Genomic DNA, 20,124 nt, shown 5'->3' on the forward strand with positions numbered 1-20,124 from the left:
AAAATAATGTAAAGGTATAAAGGTATAGTTCAATTCTTAAAAATTCTACAAAGCAAAGCAAGAATTTTGGAAAAACAAATGAGAAAATTAATGAATAAAGAGTAAAAAACTAATAGAAGTTAGGTTTCTTGAAATCTAACACCTTTACCCGGCTCTCTTTCATTTAAGAGACTCTCACACTATTCATATATTTATTAAAGCGTATACTTAATACCATTTTTTAGTTGTGACAAGATGAGGGGAGGCCATATGGCCCATCTAGATCTGTCCTAATGTTATTTATTTCTGAAACCCATCATAAATAACATGTGAGTTAGTTTGCTGCAGGTGAAGGTTTGATAGATGGAATACTGCAAGACCTCCTCATTACTAGCCTGACTTCAATGTCAGGTAGGTTATTCTGTTTAGTCTGTAAACATCCTTCATCTGTTGCTGCTAGGTGGAGATCAAAGCGCAAAGAAACAGATTTTTTCCTTAAGTGAGGGTTGTCCTTAAAGAAAGATCCTTCCCATTCTTTAATAACTTCATCCACTTTTTCTGTCCTGAAACAATAAATTAACTGTAAATATGATCCTGTAGGCACAGTAGTACATATCTTCAAAGTATGCTTTTAAAATGTGATGAAAAATTCTGTAATGGGGTTTGGAGATAATTTTAGTAAATGCAAAGATTTCAGAGTTCTTTTTTCACAGCTACATTCTCAAGAAATATTGAATAAAGGGCTAGACTTCATTATATATCTGCTTATTGTAGAAGAGTAGAAATGGATCAAAACACCCCCAGGTTTTAGTGGGAAGTTATTTGAAATCCAACCCTAGATCTGAGTTTTGCAGTCACTTTCTGTATCTGTAATTGACAGAACCAAGTTCCTAGATCTGAATGCCTTCAAAACATAGAGGGTTAGAAATCCAGATCCAGACTTCAGAGCTTGGGCCTACTTTTACTGCAAACATAGAATTAAATACACAGTAGATAAGAGCCTGATTATAGAGCCTTCACTCAAATGAGTAAACTTTACTTAAGCAAGTATAAGTCTATTAGACTACTGGCATGAGTAAGGATTATTTACATAAAAAAGGTTTTCAGGATCAGCGCTAATGATTTCAATGAGTAATTCTAATTAAATATTAGTGACACAGACGGCCCAGTTTACATTACATACTAATGAAAAAAAGAAGGTGCAAACCAACAACAATGCTGTCCTATATTAGTAAAGCAAGTTAAGTTAAATAATACTTAATAATTACTTTACTTAACAACAAGGAGACCTTGCAAATTTATCATGCATCTGTAGTTCATAATGAAAGTAGGGAAGGAGCCAGTATGAATAATACAATAATAGAATATGAAAAATATAATAACATACAAGGCTAGTAATATTTTTTTAATTAATGGAATTAACAGTTCTTAGGTTTTAAAATGCTTTTAAGATTGGCTTTATTAAAATATAATTTTATTCTATTTTATTTCATATTAAAAATATAGAAAGTGAATTGAAGATGGTATGTCTTTAGATAACCTTTAAATACTCTACTGCATATTTATGTAAATATTCCTCAACTGATAACACATAAAGAGTGTTACCCATACATATAATTATTATTTCAATAACACATAAAGAGTGTTACATGTACATATCATTGTTATTTTGGTAAATTTATGTTTGTCTTACTGTATAGTGCCATGAGCTTCAGCATTTTCCTTCACAATGCTTCCATTTAAGATTGCTTGCTTTGTCACTATTTCCACCTTTTCATCTTCATGCTTCTTTATGGCACCAGCTGTAAAGGAAAATGCAAATATACTAGATATTTTTTTGAGCTATCCTATGGAGCCTTAATTCCTTGTACAAGCATCAGGAAAAGATCTCTTTATAATGTTTAAGAGACTAGCAGGAGATGATCCTGGCTAGTATTCCAGGTAGTGTACGATCTCTTTAAGCGGCTGTATCTGGTGACTGAGCATATCCAGCATATATGTTGTGGTCAGCAGTATGTGCTAGCTGTGGGCACATACTACCCCTTTTCAGAAGAAAATCAGTGTCTTTTCCTCTGCACGTCTTCCTAACTCACCCAACTGAATTCAGCCCTGGCAAATAGGATTCCAGAGGAGGATGATACACCAGGCCGTGTATCTAACCGTCCTCTCCATTCTAGCCTGAGCAGAATTTAGCTCTAAATTATTTATTTTGGTATTATCTGTGAATAAATTAGGCATTTACTTTTTTTTTTTAAGATACTGTAGAATATGTGACAATAGATCTGATATAAGAGAAATCAGAAATAATTATTTCCTAACGATGCATTAATCAACTACAGAACCAGCGATCTTTATCAGTAATTTACTGTAAGACATCTAATGCACAGCATACATCAATGTATTTTAATTCAGTAAAGTTTTAACTCCTGTAGTTTGGGGTACAAGTTTTACTCTCCTTATCCATGGGAAGGAAGCATGTTGTCCACCACTATATTAATAGATTTTTATAGCTCCTGTTTAGAAACTCAGCTGGGCAACATTAACTCAGAAACAATTGTGGTTTTATTTTAGGAATGTTCCCTTGTCTTTAAAAACTCACTTGAAGGTGGGATAAAAGCTATCTTGCTGATGGTAGGTTTTCTGTCATCTTTTCTATCATGTGTAGAACAATGAAACCTGAAAAAATGAAAATATTACAAATATGTAATAATATTGTTATTTTAATCCAAAACTTGAGTGATGAGCTTGAGGGGAAATATGCAGAAATAATGAAAATGAGATTCATATATAGATTTATTGTAGTCACACTTTCTTATTCTGATTGTAGGACTAAAGGATGTTGAAGATTTGTATTTGGATTCCATCATTCTTTCCTGAAAGGTTTTCACTAATTTTGAAGTATGCCAGAAAGACTTGTTCTTTGTATTTTTCATTTGTTTTATTCATATTGAACTATGTATATTTTTACATAGTTATAAAATAACAGTATATTGGAAACAAATGTCAAATAAGTTCCCTCACTTGGAGCCCTAATGTGCAATCACTTTTGCCTGTGAGGTTCTGGCAGTGAAACCCTCTAGTTTTTCCTTGATAGGACAGAGGAGGCAAAGCCCCTCCTCTCCCCCATTGGAAGTATTCCTAAGAAATGCTTTCACTTGTAAAAATAGTGAAGTTTCATGTCGCCTATGGAGGTTATCCCTATTTAAGGGAAAATGGGACCCTTATTCTTTAACATGTGAACCCTATCAATATTTCAGTATTTAATATAATTTATGTTAACAGATACTCAGTTGTGCAAAACCCAAATCCTGACTTTGATTTTCACTATATCTGAGATTTTCTAGATGAAATTTATCTAATTTATCTTTAGGGAATTCACATATTCAAAGCATGGAAAGGCTTACAGATGACAATGCTAATGTATGAGCAGTATCAGTGTATGTGGGAAGATGAGGAACTGTTTAAACTAGTAGCTTTGGAATTATAATTGTTTAACTTTTCTCTATTTCAAGTTTTCTCTCTTTAAAACATTAAAGCTAAATATGTATTGATTTCTTACAGCAAAATTTTTTTTGTAGGTTTGATCTGTATGTTTTACTCCAGTGTGATGCTGCTGTAACTCAATTGAAATCTAACTGGAGTAACACTGGGGTGAATCAGGTCCATTATGTATAATTAGGTTAAAACTGTACTGAAGCAAATATCTGATAATACAGTAGGGTTTACACACATACACACACATTCTTTCTCTCTCTCCGACAATGTACTATTCTTTTTTCTTTTCAATGGGAGTTGGTGAGTCCTAAATATTTGCCACTGTTGGGGCCAAACTGTCTTTAAATATTGGTTAAATAATAAACTTTACTTTAAAAAATGAAATCCATAAAATTTGTCTCAACAAAAACATTGAAAATCAGAAAAAAAATAAGCACTGCAGACTTTCGTAAAATAAGATATTTTAATGGGATGAAAATTGTTCATGCAATCATTTAACATATTACTTTTAGATTTTAAATATGCCTGAATAGAACTTTGTACAGATCAAAATGAAAAATCCTTTTATGAAGGATCATCTGATTTAACTCTCACCTACTATATTTGATGGTGGAGTTCATGTGATTACAACTCTGAAAACTGCTGCAAACAGAAGTTCTTTGAGTGTTTGCTCATGTCCATTCCCAATTTAGGTGTATGTGCTTGCCACATGCACCAGTGCCGGAAAATGTTTTCCCTTAATGGTACCTGTACAAGCCAGCTCTGGCACCCCCTGCAGCAGCGCACACATGCACCTGCATATAGGCGCCGCCGGCTCCCCCTCCCTCTCAGTTCCTTTTTGCCGCCAGTGATGGTTCTGGAACTGTCTTGCTTTTGCAAGTTTTTTCTCGCCTCCTTAGTGGTCTGTTCATCGTTTTTAGTATATATAGTTATTTGTTCGGCCACAGTTAGTTCTAGTTTGTTAGTAGTTAGAATCCCAGGATTGGGGCATGCCACATTCCCCGGGGGTTTAAACCCTGCAGTTTGTGTAAGAAGCCTATATCAAGGAGTGACCTCATCAAAGTTGTCTAAGGTGTCTGGGGCAAGCCCATGCGAACAATACGGTCTCTGTGTATTATATCAACAGGCAAGGGGGGACTAGATCCCCTGTCCTATGCATAGAGACCATGCATTTCTGGGACTCCTGTATGCCTTCTCACCGATACCTTTGATCCACAAAGTCCTCCTGAAGGTGAAGAGAGATAGGGCATAGGTCATCCTTGTGGCACCAGTATGGCCCAGACAGCATTGGTTCGGGATGCTGGTAGAGCTAGCAGGATCCAGGCACTGGCCCTTGCTGCTATGCCCGAACCTTCTGTCCCAAGATCAAGGTTGCCTAATCCACCTGGAACTGGCCTCCCTCCACCTGATGGCTTGGATGCTCCATGGCTGAACCAGGAGGAGCAGGTCTGCTCAACCCAAGTTCAGCACATGCTCCTGGAGAGCAGGAAGCCATCGACTAGATCGACCTATAGAGCTAAGTGGAAGTGCTTCACCTGCTGGGTGACTGATATGGCATGTCCCCAGCGGAGGCATCGATCCCAACAATCTTGGAATATTGAAGCAAGAAGAATTGGCCTACTCATCAGTTAAGATCCATGGGGTGGCCATATCTGTTTTCCACCCCTTGCGGGGAGGTAGAACAGTCTTTGCACATGAAATTACAACTACGTTCCTCGGGTCTGGAAATGCTTTTCCCATCGATAAGGGAGCCTTCCCTTCAGTGAGACTTCAACTTGGTCCTTTCCAGACTCACTGGACTGCCCTTCAAACCTATGACCTCGTGCTCCCTTATGTACCTGTCCTAGAATTGCCTTCCTGGTCGCTCTCACGTCCGCCAGTTGAGTGTCGGAGATCAGGGCATTAACATCGGAACCATCCTATACAGTGTTTTACAAGAACAAGATCCAGGCAAGCCCACACACGTATTTTTTGCCTAAAGTGGTTTCCCACTTTTACCTGGAGATTTTGCCTGTTTTTTGCCTCAAACCACGCAACTCCAGTGAGGAGACGCATCTGCACTCTCTTGACGTGAGGAGGGCCCTGGCTTTTTACATCGACAGGACTAAGCCCTTCCGTCGTTCTATACAGCTCTTCATGGCGATTGCGGACTGGATGAAGGGCCTACCGGTTTTCTCGCAATGTCTTTTTAAGTGGATCACGGCCTGCATCTGGGCCTGTTATGACCAGGCTGGAGTCGTGCCTCTGTTGTCCTTGACAACCCATTCAACGAGAGCACAAGCATCATCTGCGGCCTTCCAAACGCATGTCCCTATATTGGACATCTGCAGGGCAGCTACCTGGTCATCATCCATGCATATCTTCATGTCCCACTATGCCTTGATGTAGCAAGCCCGGGACGACGCTGGCTTCAGTAGAGCGGTGCTTCAAGGGTCACATCCATGAACTCCTGCCTGCCTCCAGAGACACTGCTGGTGAGTCTCCTAAATTGTGAATGGACACGAGCAAGCACTCGAAGAAGAAAGAATGGTTACTTACTTGTAACTGTTGTTCTTTGAGATATGTTACTCATGTCCATTCCACACCCACCCTCCTTCCCCTCAGTCGGAGATGCAGCAAGAAGAAACTGAGAGGGAGGGGGAACCGGCGGTGCCTATATGCAGATGCATATGTGTGCTGCTGCAGGGATGCCAGAGCCCACTTGTATGAGTACCACTAAGGGAAGAAGTTTTCCGGCACCGGTGCATGTGGCGAGGACACACACCTAAATTGGGAATGGACATGAGCAACACATTTCAAAGAACAACAGTTACGAGGTAAGTAACCGTTCTTTCTAAAAGATAATGTACAAGCAAATACACGTTCTCCAGTCTGCAAAATACCTGTTTTCTTCTTTCTCCAGCAAACTGCGATACGTTGCTATCTCCTGCTCCAGCCTCATTTTAGAGTTCAGTAGTATTTCATGCTCTTGAAGCTGTTTCTCAATACCTTTCCTGACTTGCTGTAGTTCCTTCTCTAAACCTTCAATCTCAGCTTCTAAATTCTGTAGTTGCATCTGGTATTGCCGCTCTGTGGCACGCAGACAACTTTCCAAACCTCTTTCCTGTCAAATAAATTCAATATTAAAGGTCCAAAAGGTAGTTCTAAAAGTTTAGTTCCACATAGTGTTTATAACAATTCAGACAACATATTTGTAAATCTATTTATTTGCTAAATAATCTTTAGAAATTGTAGTAATAACCCAGGTTTTATAACACCTTTTGTAGAAACTTAAACTGGTGATTTTTTGCATTTAATTTTCCAGTAAGATCTGTAATCATAAATACTCAATTAGAAACTGACACACAAAAATTGCAGTCTTCTACTGTATGACAAAATCAATCTATTTTGATAGTAATTTCACCCAGCTGTCCAGAATGATGTATTTTCTAATAGTCACAGAAACTCAAAGTGTTGCAAAGTCATCATCATACTTATGTTACAAATCCTGTCTGCAATAGGGAAATTGACTAATATCTGAAATATATTGTCAGTAGTGTGTCTCCCTGACAGTGTTTAAAACAGTGTAATTCCTAGGCCTCATTGTCACCACTGAATTTTAGAAAAAATTCCCACCAGTGCTACCATCAGTTCAAGTACATCAGTGAGAGCTCTGGTGTACACAAAGCTCTTTCTGTGTGACACTGGAAGCTGCCAAAAACTAATCTACACTAGAGCTCCCACCAGAGCAGATGAACTGGTAATAGCAGTGGTAGAAGAATGATTTTCTAAATTCCGTAATGTAGACAAAGCAGTAGGGTAGACAGAGAAAATTGTTTTCGGCACCATTATAGACCTCAAGCTGTGATTCGCAAAACATTTAAGCACATGATTAACTTAAAGGTATATGATTAACTGCTTTGCTGACTCAGGGTCCTAGTCCCAAACAATCAAAAAAAGCATGATTTGAATGGATGAGTCCGGCAGATTATTTATTAGGAAATTGACATGGGGATATTGTGGAAAAATTCTTGAATTCCATGGGTATTGATTCGCAGGAGTGAAAACGTAAACAAAGTAGCAGTATATATGGAATGACAGATGAATCAAAAGATGTCATATTCTTAAGCATTAATAACAGTCTGGGAGATTTCCTGGCTATTAATGACCAGCAGGAAGAGAGAAAGGCCCAAAGCAAAGCTGCTATGTATTTCTATTCTTGCTGTGTTTCCATCATCTGTTGTATGTGGTTGTTGTGTATATTGAACTATGGAATATTGCATGTCAGAAGAAGTAATGGGTTCTTTATTCAGGAAGTTGATCATATGAATTTTTGACCATGCTTACCACAGCATGGAGAGATTCAGTTTCAGTTTGCATATGATGCCATTGTTGCCTGGCTTCACTGAGCTCTGCTCTGGCTGCCTTTAAAGCTTCTTTGTCTTTGTCCATTCTTTCACTTGTAGCTTCTTCTAGCTACAGAAAATATAAACAAGATACAGTATTACAAATAAAAATATTTTAAAAGAATTAAAATAAAATAAATGCAGTTGTTTTGTAAAAAAAACCTATCTACTTCTCTTAAAATAGGTTTTTTAGGTTAATTTTTTTTGGCAACTGCATACATTTGTTCAAAGTTGGAATGAAGAAACTAAACTATCATCATCATAATTTTGTAAGCTCTGAGGAACGTCTTGTATTGAGACCTCTACTGGGAAATACTTTGCTGCATCTTTACTAACTGCTGCACCTCCATGCAAGACACTTCAGAAAACAGATTACTTTTTGTCTTTAGGTACCTTAAAATAAATACTCACAGAAACAAAAACAACCTGGACATATTCTGTACAAAATCATCAGCTGATTTAACAATATTAGGGCCAGATACTTTGGTATGGATTGAAAATAATATAGTAGGGAAAGAATGAAGAAAACAGTGAAATATTTTATTAATAATTTTGAGATTTGTGTTCTCTTAGGGGCAAAAAAGTGCAAGATAGGGATGGTCAGTCTAATCAATTAGAGAACTTAAACCAGATGTTTAGAACACTCTTCCCCTGCACTTTATAACACTCTTTCTTGTAATGCTGACCCAATACTGGTTTACCAACTGTATTAGGACCAAATCCGGCCCTGGATTGAATAGGCCTAGCTTCACTGAAGTCAGTGGAGTAGCAATGTTTATTCCGGGTCCGAATTAGGCCCCTTGTTTTTTGATGCACATTGAGCTCCCAGAAACAGTCTTACAGAGAGGGAACACTATTAGATATCTTACATAAATTAGATTGCGAAGCAGCTTGACTGTAGCTGTTGTTAAGGGGTATATTGCCTGATCAGGCAAAGGCAAGACTTTAAAATGGTCATGTCAGGTCAGTTGCTTCCATGCACTGTAGTAAGAATAATGCTCAGTACTTACATAGTGTTTATTATGATAATGATAATTAGGGTTCCTTTCACAATTCTGTGTTTTGCCTGCAAGCGTTGGTGACATCACAAGCACCTGAAGCAGAACGTTTTCCTTCATGCACTTTACTGCTTTACCATAGGTTCTTGTTATGACATCAGCTCTTACTGAGGAAACAAAATTCTTGAATTCAGGTCTTGGCAGGAGAGTAAAAGAAGAACTAATATTTTGTCTTTAAAATGTTAATGTATTTTTAATGTTATCAGTCCACCATTATGGTAACAAAAGCCAGATAATTCACACTTCACACTGAATTCTGTTCTCTACATGCCCTTTTATGCCTAGGTACTTCAACACATGTGAGGCCAGATTCCTCAGTACATTTTGGCTCCTTTTTGCTGCCCTGGTGATGCAAAGAAAATGAAAAGTTGTCTTAACAAGACCGTTAAACTGGGTTTATAGCTGCTTTGCTTCAGAGTGGTGCAAAGCAGACAGAGAATACTGGGGAATCTGGCCTATGTTAAGTAAATCTCTCAGTGTTCAGAATTTCTGCAATATCAAAGTAGGGTGATATAAGACACAAATTTCAGTGTGGATTTCTTGGCATTTGATGGTTATAGCCAGATTTCTCACATTATTTGAACATGTTCTGAAGAGATGTTTTGTGTGTGAATTTATAATAGTGTATTTATAACCTTTAAAAATATGACACAGCGAACAAGTAATATAAACATTGCAGACAGGTATGGCATACTTTTATGGAAACAATAGAAAATCTGTTCTGAGAAGGTAAAGTTTTCCATAACATAGGAGCTGAAAATTGTAAATCCTCTTTACAAATGGCTTCTTTACGTCATCTCTATATGATATTCAAGATGTTTACCTCCTGAGGGATAACTCTAAATGAGGCTAGAGGGTACCATGTTATTGTATATGTCATCATGTTTTTTTTGGTCACAATAGTATAACTCTCTTGTATGTACAGACAAACAGCCAGATTCATTACACAGCATTCCTTTAGAGTGAGTTTCATAACCTAAACATAGCATATTTTCTTAGCTTTTAGGTATAGTCATACTGCAGTAAAATCTAAATCCCTTCTCCAGTAATATGCTGTATTGAAAAGGAAATACTGTACCTCAAAGAGGTCGAGATTGAATTTGGTAGACATGGATTGTCTCCTTATTCTCATTACCTGGATTCTTGTTGAGAGGATGGTCTCTATCTGATTTCTGGTGATGAGCATTTCATAGTTTGCCCTGATCTCATCGAGGAGCTGGGACACTTCCATTCTGTTCCCATCCTCCACCTTGACTAACGGAACCTTATTGATAGGATGAGGCAGCTGCTGCAGAGCCTACACTGCCTGCAGTGAAAGCCTAGAGAGAGAGAGAGAAAATAAAGCAGGATTTTAAAGATGCAGAGCTCTTTTTTATAGGAATATTGAAAAGTCATCTGCTTTCAATTGGTTTTGAAGATCATGTTTAAAAATACGTCTCTCTTTCAATTTTGCAGTGATTAAAAAAGTAAGACCAAGGTAATGTGATGAAATAAACACAAATAGTGTCATCATATGTTTAGTACATTGTAAAGCCAAACACTTATCCAAGAAACTAGTATGAAAGATATTGATAATAAGGCAAAATTATAGCTGTCCAGCGTGAGTGTGCAAGACCAGAGAGGGGGGAGTGTACACTTTCCTGGCAGTACACTCTTGCAAGTGGCAATCATAATTTGGCTGACTGTACTCCTGGAATGCAAAGAAGGAAAGTAAGTCAGCATTAACTACTGTCAGAAGATCTAGTATCCTATTGGGTGGCTGGGCAACAAAATGGCAGATGAAATGCAATGCTGATAAATGAAAAGTAATGCACATCAGAAAACATAATCCCAAGTATGCATACAAAATGATGCTGTCTAAATTAGCTGTTATGACTCCAAGAATGATCTTGGAGTCATTGTGGATCGTTCTCTGAAACCATCTGTTCAATATGTAGTGGCAGTCAAAAAAGCTAACAGAATGACAGGAACCATTATGAAAGGGATAGACAATAAGACAGTAAATATCATAATGCCACTATATAAATCCATGGTATGCCCACACCATGCAGTTCTGTTCATCCCATTTTAGAAAAGATATATTAGAAATGTAAAAGATACAGAGAAGGACTATTCCTCTTGCAAAAGAGATGACTAAGGAGGATATTATTATAGAGCTGTATAAAATCATGAATGGTATGGAGAACGTGAATAAGGAAGTATTATTTATCGTTTCATATAACACAAGAATGAGGGGTCAGCCAATTAAATCAATAGGCAGTAGGTTTAAAACAAAAGGAAGTACTTCTTCATATGGAGTACACTGAACATGTGCAACTCATTGCCAGAGGATGTTGTGAAGGCCAAAAGTGTAACTGGTTTCAACAAAGAATTAAATATGTTCATGAGGAAAGATCCCACAATGGCTGTCAGCCAAGATGGTCAGGGATGGAGCCGCATGCTTGGGTTGTCACTAAGCCTTGGATTGCCAGATGCTGGGACCAGACAACAGGATGGGTCATTCGATAATTGCCCTGTTCTGTTCATTCCTCAGAAACATATGGCATTAGCCACTATCAGAAGACAGGCTAGTGTACTACCTGAACCATTGGTCTGCCCCACTATGGCTGTTCTTATGTTAGAAATTTTAAAGACCTAGATAGGTTTACAGTATACAATAGTATAATTAGGACAGCTTATTTTATATTTTGGTGGCAATATATATTTGATAATTTTCAAATTAATTTTGATGTGAATATTTAGATAAAGAAAACTCATACTATAATTCTTAATTTATACATTTATTTCTGCTTAATTAGATAACATTGATAGGTGACTTGCTGAATTCGACTTGTGGGGAAAAAAGTACTTTTAGAAATATTGAAGTGCATTTCAGTCTAAAGAATGTTTCTATCAAAATCTGTATGTAGAAATCATTATTCTATGGCAGTTTTACCTACTGTTATCATAACTGGATCTTATTTTTATAGGGGTCAAGAAAACACCATAACAGAGGCTCAGACTAAATGTATACCTCAAATCAAAAGAGACAGTGGAAGGACCAACAGAATGCCGTCATGGCTAAATAGCAGAGTAACTGAGGCTGTTAGAGGCAAAAAGGCATCCTTTAAAATTTGGAAGTTAAATCGTAGTAAGTGAAATAGGAAGGAGCACAAATTCTGGCAAATAAATTGTAAAAGTATAATAAGGCAGGCCAAGAAAGAATTTGAGAAGCAATTTGATAAAGATGGAAAAAGTAAGAGCATTTTTCTTTTAAAAAAGGTACATCAAGCAAAGAGCCTGCCAAACAGGCAGTGGGGCCAGTAGACTATAAAAGTGTTAAAGGAGCACTCAGGGAAGACAAGGCCATTGCAGAGAAATGAAATGAATTCTCTGCATTGATCTTCAGTACAGAGGATGTGGGGGCAATACCCACATAAGAGCTATCCTTTTTGGGTGACAAATCCAAATTGTGACAAATTGAAATTTTAGATTGAGTTGATAAATTAAAACAGTAATAAGTCACAAGGACCAGATGGTATTCACTTAAAAGTTCTGAAGGAACTCAAATATGAAATTGCAGAACTACTAATTGTAGTATGTAACCAATTAATCTCTCAATCAATCTCTGTACCAGATGACTGGAAGGTAGCTAATGTTGCCATTTTTTAAAAAGGGCTCCAGAGGAGATCCTGGTAATTGCAGGCTGATAAACCTAACTTCAGACTGTCAGACTAAGGGTAACATTTTCAAAACATTGTCTCAGTGATTTAGGAGACTAAATCCTATTTTCTAAAGGGATTTAGGAGCCTACGTCTCAATGAAAATCTCATTGAAATCTGGAACTTCTGAAGGACAGATTTTTAAAGGTTTCTAAGTGCCTAAAGATGCGGATAGATGCCTAATGGGATTTTCAAAAGTACCTGTGTGTGTAACTCCTGTTGATTTAAAAATAATGTTTCTCGGCTCTGAAAATTTAACTCTGCTATTGTTTTTCATTGTAAAAAGTCACAATGTGCATTCAGTGTACCTATATGCATGTGTGTTCTATACTGTTTAATAATAATTAGTAATTAATTGCTAATAGCTTTTGTGTATCACATATAAATCATAGGGCTGAAAAACCACAGTTTATTTAGAAAGACTTCCATGTTGAAGAGGGGAGGATTTTATAAGTTAAAGATAGTCAGGACTAATGCAGAAATAACTTGCAACAGCTAAAAGATTTATTGAAAAACAGCAGCAAATAGAATGTACTTTTTAGCATCCATAAAAGACTACATCTCAGTGAAGTGAGAAGAGAAAGCAGATAAATCTTTACTAGAACTCTTATTTTTAGGGTGGGAAATTCTTAAGTCACCTAAAATTCTACATTTGTCCAGAATACTTCTTTGTTTTTGGTTCTGTCTGTAGGCATATGTAAAAGGATCTTCTGTTCCATTTTCATGTTGGTTATTTAGCTGGCCTTTCTTCAACTGACTGGACTTGTGATGAGACTATTTTGCCATCCACCAGCTCTTCAACAATTGTCTTCACCACTCTAGTTTTAGATGGTTCTAAAAATGAAATACTAATAGTATTATCCATTCAAGATATTAAAATAAAAACTCACATAAAATGAAAAGTTATGCTGCAGTTAAATAAACATAGGATTGTATGCCTTATGACAGTGTAAACTTTCAAGGCAAACATTATAAATTTTTATTATTTGACATTTTGCTGAAATGCATAGTGCAGCAGAAAGTTACCTACAAACATGAAAAGGAGGTTGAAATCTTAACTTTGACAGATGATGGTGTAAATTAAGATCTTTGAGACTTCTTTTTCTTTATACTCAATTACAAATTTTATTTCACCATTTCAGGCTTAATAATCTGAGTTGCTTCATGTCTCCTGCTGACCTCAGTGGGAGTTAAAGGGTTCCTAGCACTTCACAGGAAGCACTCAGCAGTTTGTAGGATTAAAACTATATATAGTATAAAGAATTGGGGCCTGATTCAGTGTCCACTGAAGACAATGGGAAACTTTCCATTGACTTAAATGAGCATTTGATAAGGTTTTTAATAAGTTATTACTTATACAAATAAATACTTTGTTACCAAGATCTGAAGATTTTTTTATTGGCAGAGGTAATGCTATTTGATTTTGAAAAGTGTACTTCTACAGCCTTGTAATGCAATGGTACACCCAAAAATAAAAACAGTAACAGTTACCTTTGATTTGAACTCTTGGTTCTTGATATTCATAACTTCCAGATTTAAAGCCGCTGTTAAAAATAATAGATGCTCATTAGTTATCTTACAGTATTGTTGGAATTCTAAGAAAAGAGACTTAATTTTGAAGTTGATGAAAATGCTGGTTTCAAAAACAAGTTTATTGCTATCTTTCCAGAAACAGCATGGCAGGCAATCAGTTTTGTAAGTGACTGGAACTGCTATGTACCAGATCCAGCTTTCTGCATTTTTTTTTTGCATGAAAGAAAAAGATGAATAATTGATTCCATCAAAATGCTTTGAAGGATAAGGATTTTAAAAAGTATTTATCAAATATGGATGTAATATCAAACACTTTGCTGGCTCTTTTGCCCTTGATTGATAAAATGAAAATTTTCTATGGTAGATATTCTATTTATCAGAGTCATTTTCATGTATTTGCAGCTGCACATAATGTACAGCTCTATAATATTTGTCAATACTGAGACAGAACAGAGAACTGATATAGCAATTTGCTTTCAGTTCACTTAGGTCTATTTCAGTGGGCATAAGGCTCAGACTGACTTCAAAATGTGTTGAATTAGGCCCTTAGATTCCACAACAGAGCCTTACAAATATTTTTATTTCAGAAAAACATTTAATGAAGTGTGCTACTAAGAAAGAAATATCCTTCTTAATATTGTTTAGACATAATATATACAAACTCCAAAATTTTTAATTATTCAATTACTTCAAATCACATTGAAGTCAATGGATTTAAGAGCACCTTGACTCATTACCTTTCAGGATCAGATTTATAGTACTGATAGAGAAGAAAAAATCCTCTTCTTGAAAAAATGGATGCTTTCTATAGGTCATATTTGAATTGTGGGCTCAGTCCTACAAGGTACTCAGCACTTATGCAAGGTTCTGAGGGCCCTCAACTTCCACTGAAGTCAGTGGAATTTAAGGTGGTTAAACTCGTCACTGGAGTGATCCACACCTTATAAGATTTATCCCTCTGTGCACAGCACATGGAATAAAGGTATATTGATATTTATTTCTTATTTATTTATTTCTTAGTTGTAGTGTTTCAAAAGACATTCATCTAACTGAAACAGTGTTTTCTTCAGGCTGTTCGCTTACCCTCCTTCTCCATCTAGCAGGCGCCTATAGGTTTCAATCTCCATCTCTAGACGGGTCTTGACGCCCAGGAGCTGTTCATATTCTGCATTCTGGCACTCCATTTCAGACCTGATCTGCTGTAATTGTTCCTCCAGATTGCTAACCTGAAGCTGTATTTGTGAAAGCTGAGCACTGTAGTTTCCTTCAATTTCTGCCAAGTTGCCTTCATAGGAGCATTTCTATCAGTGCATAACAATGACATGTTACTGATTATGCTGAAATGCTTGATTACACACAAGGAACGTCTTCATTAACAGAAAAAATCATTTATACCAGAGATGTAGAAAAATTATTTTCCTAGTCATAACACTTAATTAGAACTAAAATTACATTAACTTTTTTCCCTATCAGTTTTCAATACCACTAATTTTTGTGTTGAAAATTATTTCTCTGGAATCATTTTTCCTTTCTCTTCTCTTTCTCACTATAGTTTTCTTGTATTATATTACTAGTTTTATAGTATTTTATAGCTATATATACACTGCTTCTTCTGTAACACTTTTCTCAAAATGATGCAAAGTAAAATCTATTCAATTATTTGGATATGCATGTAAAACAATTTTACTTGTGTGTTAAGTTTTTGAAAATGAGTGAAAGGTCAAAGTGGAAATATAAGGATTTATTCTCTTTGGTGCATGATTATCTGCTAAACAGGCGTTTGAAAGGAATTCAGTTTTGTTCTTATTGGTGAGATGTTGGAGATAAGTAGTTTGGCTATTGGCTGGTGTTCTGAAGAAATGTATAAGAGCTTTTAGATGTATTCTTTTCACAGATCAGAATGAATGAAAAATATAGTAATTGAGAGAACATGATAGAATAACTTTACGCCAAAATGTTGCAGGGCATTAATTTTAATATCTTGTGGTTTCTTATTTACATTAATAGTCTGTTATCTGTAAATATTAAAATAGCAAATAGGCCACCAACGGATTATTCAATATTCAGCATTCCACATACACATATATTCAGTTGTTTTACAATTACTTAAAAGACTGTGGGCCATATTCCAGACTGGATTCTTGCCAAAAAAATTCCATTGAAAGTAGATAATGTCGCATGTGTATAATGAAGGTGGAATATTGACCTGTAATGCCTCTTGTGAGGCCATGTCTATTACAAAACTTTATAAAGTATTTTTTAGACTGTTTTTAAAAAAAATATTTTGATTATTCTTTCTAGCTTCCCAAACTCACCACCTTTCATTCTCTATGGACTTTAATATTTAATTTAGAAGTACAGTTGTTTCTCCGTGCTTAGAGTAAATATAGGCGAACTATGAAAACAGATGTTTGTATTGGAAATGATTATATATTAAATGCAAATATGCCCTTACATGATGCCGAACTAGAGGATGAAGCTATTATGCACCTGTAAATTCTTTCTAAGAAGAATTTCCAATTACAAAAGCTACCTTAAGTAGCAGCTATTACAAACCTTGGCCAGAAGGGCTTGCAGCTCAATTTCCAAAGTTTGGAGAGTGCGTTTGAGCTCAGTTATCTCATGTCTGGCTGAGTTTGCTGCACCAGCATCATCATAGATCTGTTGCTGCAGCTGTTGACTCTGAAAAAAGCATAATAAAATATAGTGGATACAGTGTGATAAAACAAATCTTTGGCTTTGAATATGCTTTCAGATAACTTATCAACCATATTTTTACCATTTTATTAAACTGTTCTTCAGCTTCCCTACGATTTTGCTCAGCTAGAGATTCATACTGCATTCTCATGTCATTCAGAAGCTTCGTTAGATCAACTCCTGGAGCAGCATTAATTTCTACATTCACATCACCTGTAGAGCCATGCTGGAAGGATTTCCTTTCCTGGTTAAATGGAAGACAAGGAGATTAAATTTTAAATATATGGTAACTGTAGAAAAAGCAGGGAAAAATTAAAAAACTGAAATCGTGTCAAAATCTGAATGTTTTGAAATAATAAATTGACCATAAACCATTCCATTCTTAAACCACTTTTAAATGGAAAAACTCTCATTGACTTCAATGGGAGTTGGACTGAGACCTATATTTGCAAAGGGAAGGCAAAGATCTTACTTCCTCATGGTTCTTCTTAAGATACGCTAGCTCCTCGGTTAGGCTTTCAAGCTGTGCTTCCAGGTTGGATCTGTTCAGAGTCAGGTCATCTAGGACTCTGCGCAGACCATTAATGTCAGCTTCAACACTTTGGTGAAGGAACAGTTCATTTTCATACCTTAAAAGTGTTAGGAGAATTTGGAGATCAGATCAGAAAGAAAGAAAAATCATTTTTCCATGCGAGAAAAATATTTGATGTTAATAAAGTAGCATTTCATTAGAGAGTGAGAATAATGCATTTTTTATTATCTGTTATTTTACATTTTTTATACATTTTTTGTGATTTGGCAAAAGTTTAAATACATTTTTAAATTAAAAATATAGCTCTATTGCATATTATAGTTATACAATTGGTTTTAATATTGTATTTATCATTTTTTAATAGTACTTCAGATTTCTTTTAATACAAAAAATTGTAGAGAAAAGTGTCTAAGGAGCACATGATATCATCAGTTTGTAAGCAGAAAACAGTGGTGAGTTCTGCTTAAAAACAAGTGCACAATATGGCCCAAGTTGTTACTACACCATCATTACTAATGGTGGTTTTCATTGAACTTACTTAAGTCTGAAGTCATCAGCAGCAAGCTTGGCATTGTCAATCTGCAAGACTATTTTGGCATTGTCAATAGTTGCAGAGACGATCTGGATAAATAAAAACATAGATAAATAAAAAGACAATATTTGTATAAAAACTATGAAAATACCCTTTGCATTTAATTTTGAGGCAGTATTGGGCAAATTTAGAGACTAAAATGAAAAATGCAGATTTAAAAAATGTATTGTTTATATGTGGTACAAACATAGAGGAAGATATGATGTCTTTCCCTTTTTTAAAATTAAATATTTCCTTTCCAGATTAACAAATTAATTTTCATACATAAACAGTAGAAAACTGAACATGCTTAATAGTAAAGTAGATACTTTTATAGTAATCTTAAACTGAACAGTGTGACTGTACCTGATAAATGAGAACGTGCATGGGTGTGTGTGTGTAAAAAATCAGTTGGTAGAGATATTACATCTTAAAGTCTGCTTTAAGTATTCTTAATGTCAACAGAAAATCATACATTTCTGAAATTACACTGAGCAGAATTTCTCACTTGTTAATAACTCATGCACTGCTTGTGAGTTACAGTTTGGTTACAAGGTGCATACTACTGTAAAGTGCTGAAAAATTATTTATTACCTGGTTTTTAATATCTTCAATTATCTGGTAATATTTGCTGTAATCACGGCTTAACCCAGCAGCAGCAGGATCATGTTTCTCATACCACTGCCGGATTTTGTGTTCAAGATCAGCATTTGCCTCCTCCAGAGCACGCACCTTATCCAGATAGTTAGCGAGGCGGTCATTAAGGTTCTGCATGGTTTCTTTTTCACCACCAGAGAGAAGGCTGCCATCAACTCTACAAAAGCCCCCGCTAAAGCCACCACCATAGCCGCTACCCAAGCCCTCAAATGAGTTACCGCAGTAGGCTCCTCCATAGCCTCCTCCAACTGATACATTACCAAAAGCACCACTATAGCCTCCTCCAAAACCACCTGCACCTACTCCTAATCGACTACCTAATCTGACATCAGAGCCCCCAGCCAAACCACATACACTGCCACTACCAAAGCTTCCTCCTATCCTAGATACTCTGACTGATCCACCGCCTCCAGCAATTGAGGAAACCTGCCTGGATCCACTAGCAATCTGAAGAGACATACTCTTTTAGTGGTGGTATGAATTGTCAAAGCAGAGTGAGAGAATGTCTTGGCCAGGCAGTTCCTTTGCCTTTTTATACAGAATTATTAGGGTGTTTCTTTCTGGATTCCTCATACCTATAGCAAAATATTTTTTTGGCAACTCAGCATAGTGTTAGCCAAGATTGGATGATTTCTCCTAATTAGCATTTAAATCAATGGTGACCATTTGTGTAAAGAGGTTAGTGCCCTGAAGATGTTTGGTATATCAGAAATAGAGCAGGGTGGAACAAAGCAAAAGAGTCATTATTGCATTTTAATCATAGATGAGTAATTCCTTTTCTTCTTCCAGACCTGAGGCATAACTCTCATAATTCCTGAAGAAGATAGGGCAAAATTTCAAGTGATGTATATTTATTATACATCCTTCCAAACTTATAATTTCTGTCTCAGATAATTAATAAAAATTGCATTAGTCCCATTGTTTGTTCATCTGAGTTGCATGCAGTTTCCCTTTTTAACTGTTATTCAGGTTGGGTCTTCTTAATCATGAGCTATTTGAGACTTTCAGTAAATTTGGGGGCTGACTAAGGGCCATACCTAGGTTCTTCCAATTTGCCTTTACTAATAAAATCATCACCATTATTATAATCAATAATTTTATTTTCAGAGTGCCTTCCTGCTGAAGCAGTTGGTGTATTGCATAATATTTTAAACTATTAAAATATTAATCTATTATTATTAAATGTGACCTCTTAAAATTTAAATGAATAAAATGTAGGCATATCTTGGAATTTCTGATGCTTAATTTTTTCTTAGGAGAGGTGGAGAGATTTGGAGCTGGGAATTTGGAAGTTATCAGAACTATTTAGTAGATACAAAGTGTGGCATCAATTAAAGTAATCTCTGTTGCAGAATATGCCCTAATTCTGCAAATCAGTTACACGTGAGTTTACCTTTAAAACGTGAGTAAGCCCATCTTTGTTCTGTGAAGCGTTTGGGCACATTCTTCAATATGCTAAAAGTTAGGACTGTGTTTAAGTGCTTTGCAGAACAGGGATGGAGTTACATGCTTAAAT

The 20,124-nt window shown here is 36.1% G+C and overlaps 2 protein-coding genes across 3 annotated transcripts; both read right to left on the reverse strand.

Annotated features, from left to right (window-relative positions):
- Nucleotides 1-313: 313 nt before the first annotated feature.
- Nucleotides 314-10,148, reverse strand: KRT222 (keratin 222). The gene is made up of 6 exons (XM_067541276.1): nucleotides 10,053-10,148; nucleotides 7,801-7,929; nucleotides 6,357-6,577; nucleotides 2,575-2,655; nucleotides 1,673-1,804; nucleotides 314-542 (listed from the first exon to the last, which is right to left on the reverse strand). Exons 1-6 carry the CDS (start codon nucleotides 10,146-10,148, stop codon nucleotides 314-316), a joined length of 888 nt encoding a protein of 295 aa, XP_067397377.1.
- A 3,179-nt stretch (nucleotides 10,149-13,327) lies between these two features.
- LOC137148463 (keratin, type I cytoskeletal 24-like) lies at nucleotides 13,328-19,067 on the reverse strand. 2 transcript variants are annotated; one of them, XM_067541274.1, is made up of 9 exons: nucleotides 18,546-19,067; nucleotides 17,919-18,001; nucleotides 17,321-17,477; nucleotides 16,931-17,092; nucleotides 16,708-16,833; nucleotides 15,235-15,452; nucleotides 14,110-14,162; nucleotides 13,972-14,031; nucleotides 13,349-13,452 (listed from the first exon to the last, which is right to left on the reverse strand). In XM_067541274.1, the coding sequence occupies exons 1-9, from the start codon at nucleotides 19,065-19,067 to the stop codon at nucleotides 13,349-13,351; spliced, it is 1,485 nt and encodes a 494-aa protein (XP_067397375.1). The 2 variants fall into 2 exon arrangements, with proteins under 2 accessions (XP_067397376.1, XP_067397375.1); XM_067541275.1 differs by lacking the exon at nucleotides 13,972-14,031 and having other exon boundaries at nucleotides 13,328-13,452.
- Between the last annotated feature and the right edge of the window lie 1,057 nt (nucleotides 19,068-20,124).

The sequence above is a fragment of the Emydura macquarii genome, unplaced genomic scaffold, assembly GCF_026122565.2.
Source record: "Emydura macquarii macquarii isolate MOO-44397 ecotype Brisbane River unplaced genomic scaffold, CSIRO-AGI_Emac_v2 contig_629, whole genome shotgun sequence".
Taxonomy (NCBI): Eukaryota; Metazoa; Chordata; order Testudines; family Chelidae; genus Emydura; species Emydura macquarii.

What these genes read in the sequence shown, in the direction of transcription:
- KRT222 (XM_067541276.1), bottom strand. Translation starts at nt 10,148, where the DNA reads ATGGAAGTGTCCCAGCTCCTCGATGAGATCAGGGCAAACTATGAAATG. An exon ending in CTGAATCTCTCCATGCTGTG is followed by an intron (nt 6,578 to 7,800) that starts GTAAGCATGGTC and finishes TTTATTTGACAG; the next exon opens with GAAAGAGGTTTGGAAAGTTG. An exon ending in GAAGCTCATGGCACTATACA is followed by an intron (nt 543 to 1,672) that starts GTAAGACAAACA and finishes TTATTGTTTCAG; the next exon opens with GACAGAAAAAGTGGATGAAG.
- LOC137148463 (XM_067541274.1), bottom strand. Translation starts at nt 19,067, where the DNA reads ATGTCTCTTCAGATTGCTAGTGGATCCAGGCAGGTTTCCTCAATTGCT. An exon ending in AAGAACAGTTTAATAAAATG is followed by an intron (nt 16,834 to 16,930) that starts GTAAAAATATGG and finishes TGCTTTTTTCAG; the next exon opens with AGTCAACAGCTGCAGCAACA. An exon ending in TGCAAGCCCTTCTGGCCAAG is followed by an intron (nt 15,453 to 16,707) that starts GTTTGTAATAGC and finishes ATGCACTGATAG; the next exon opens with AAATGCTCCTATGAAGGCAA.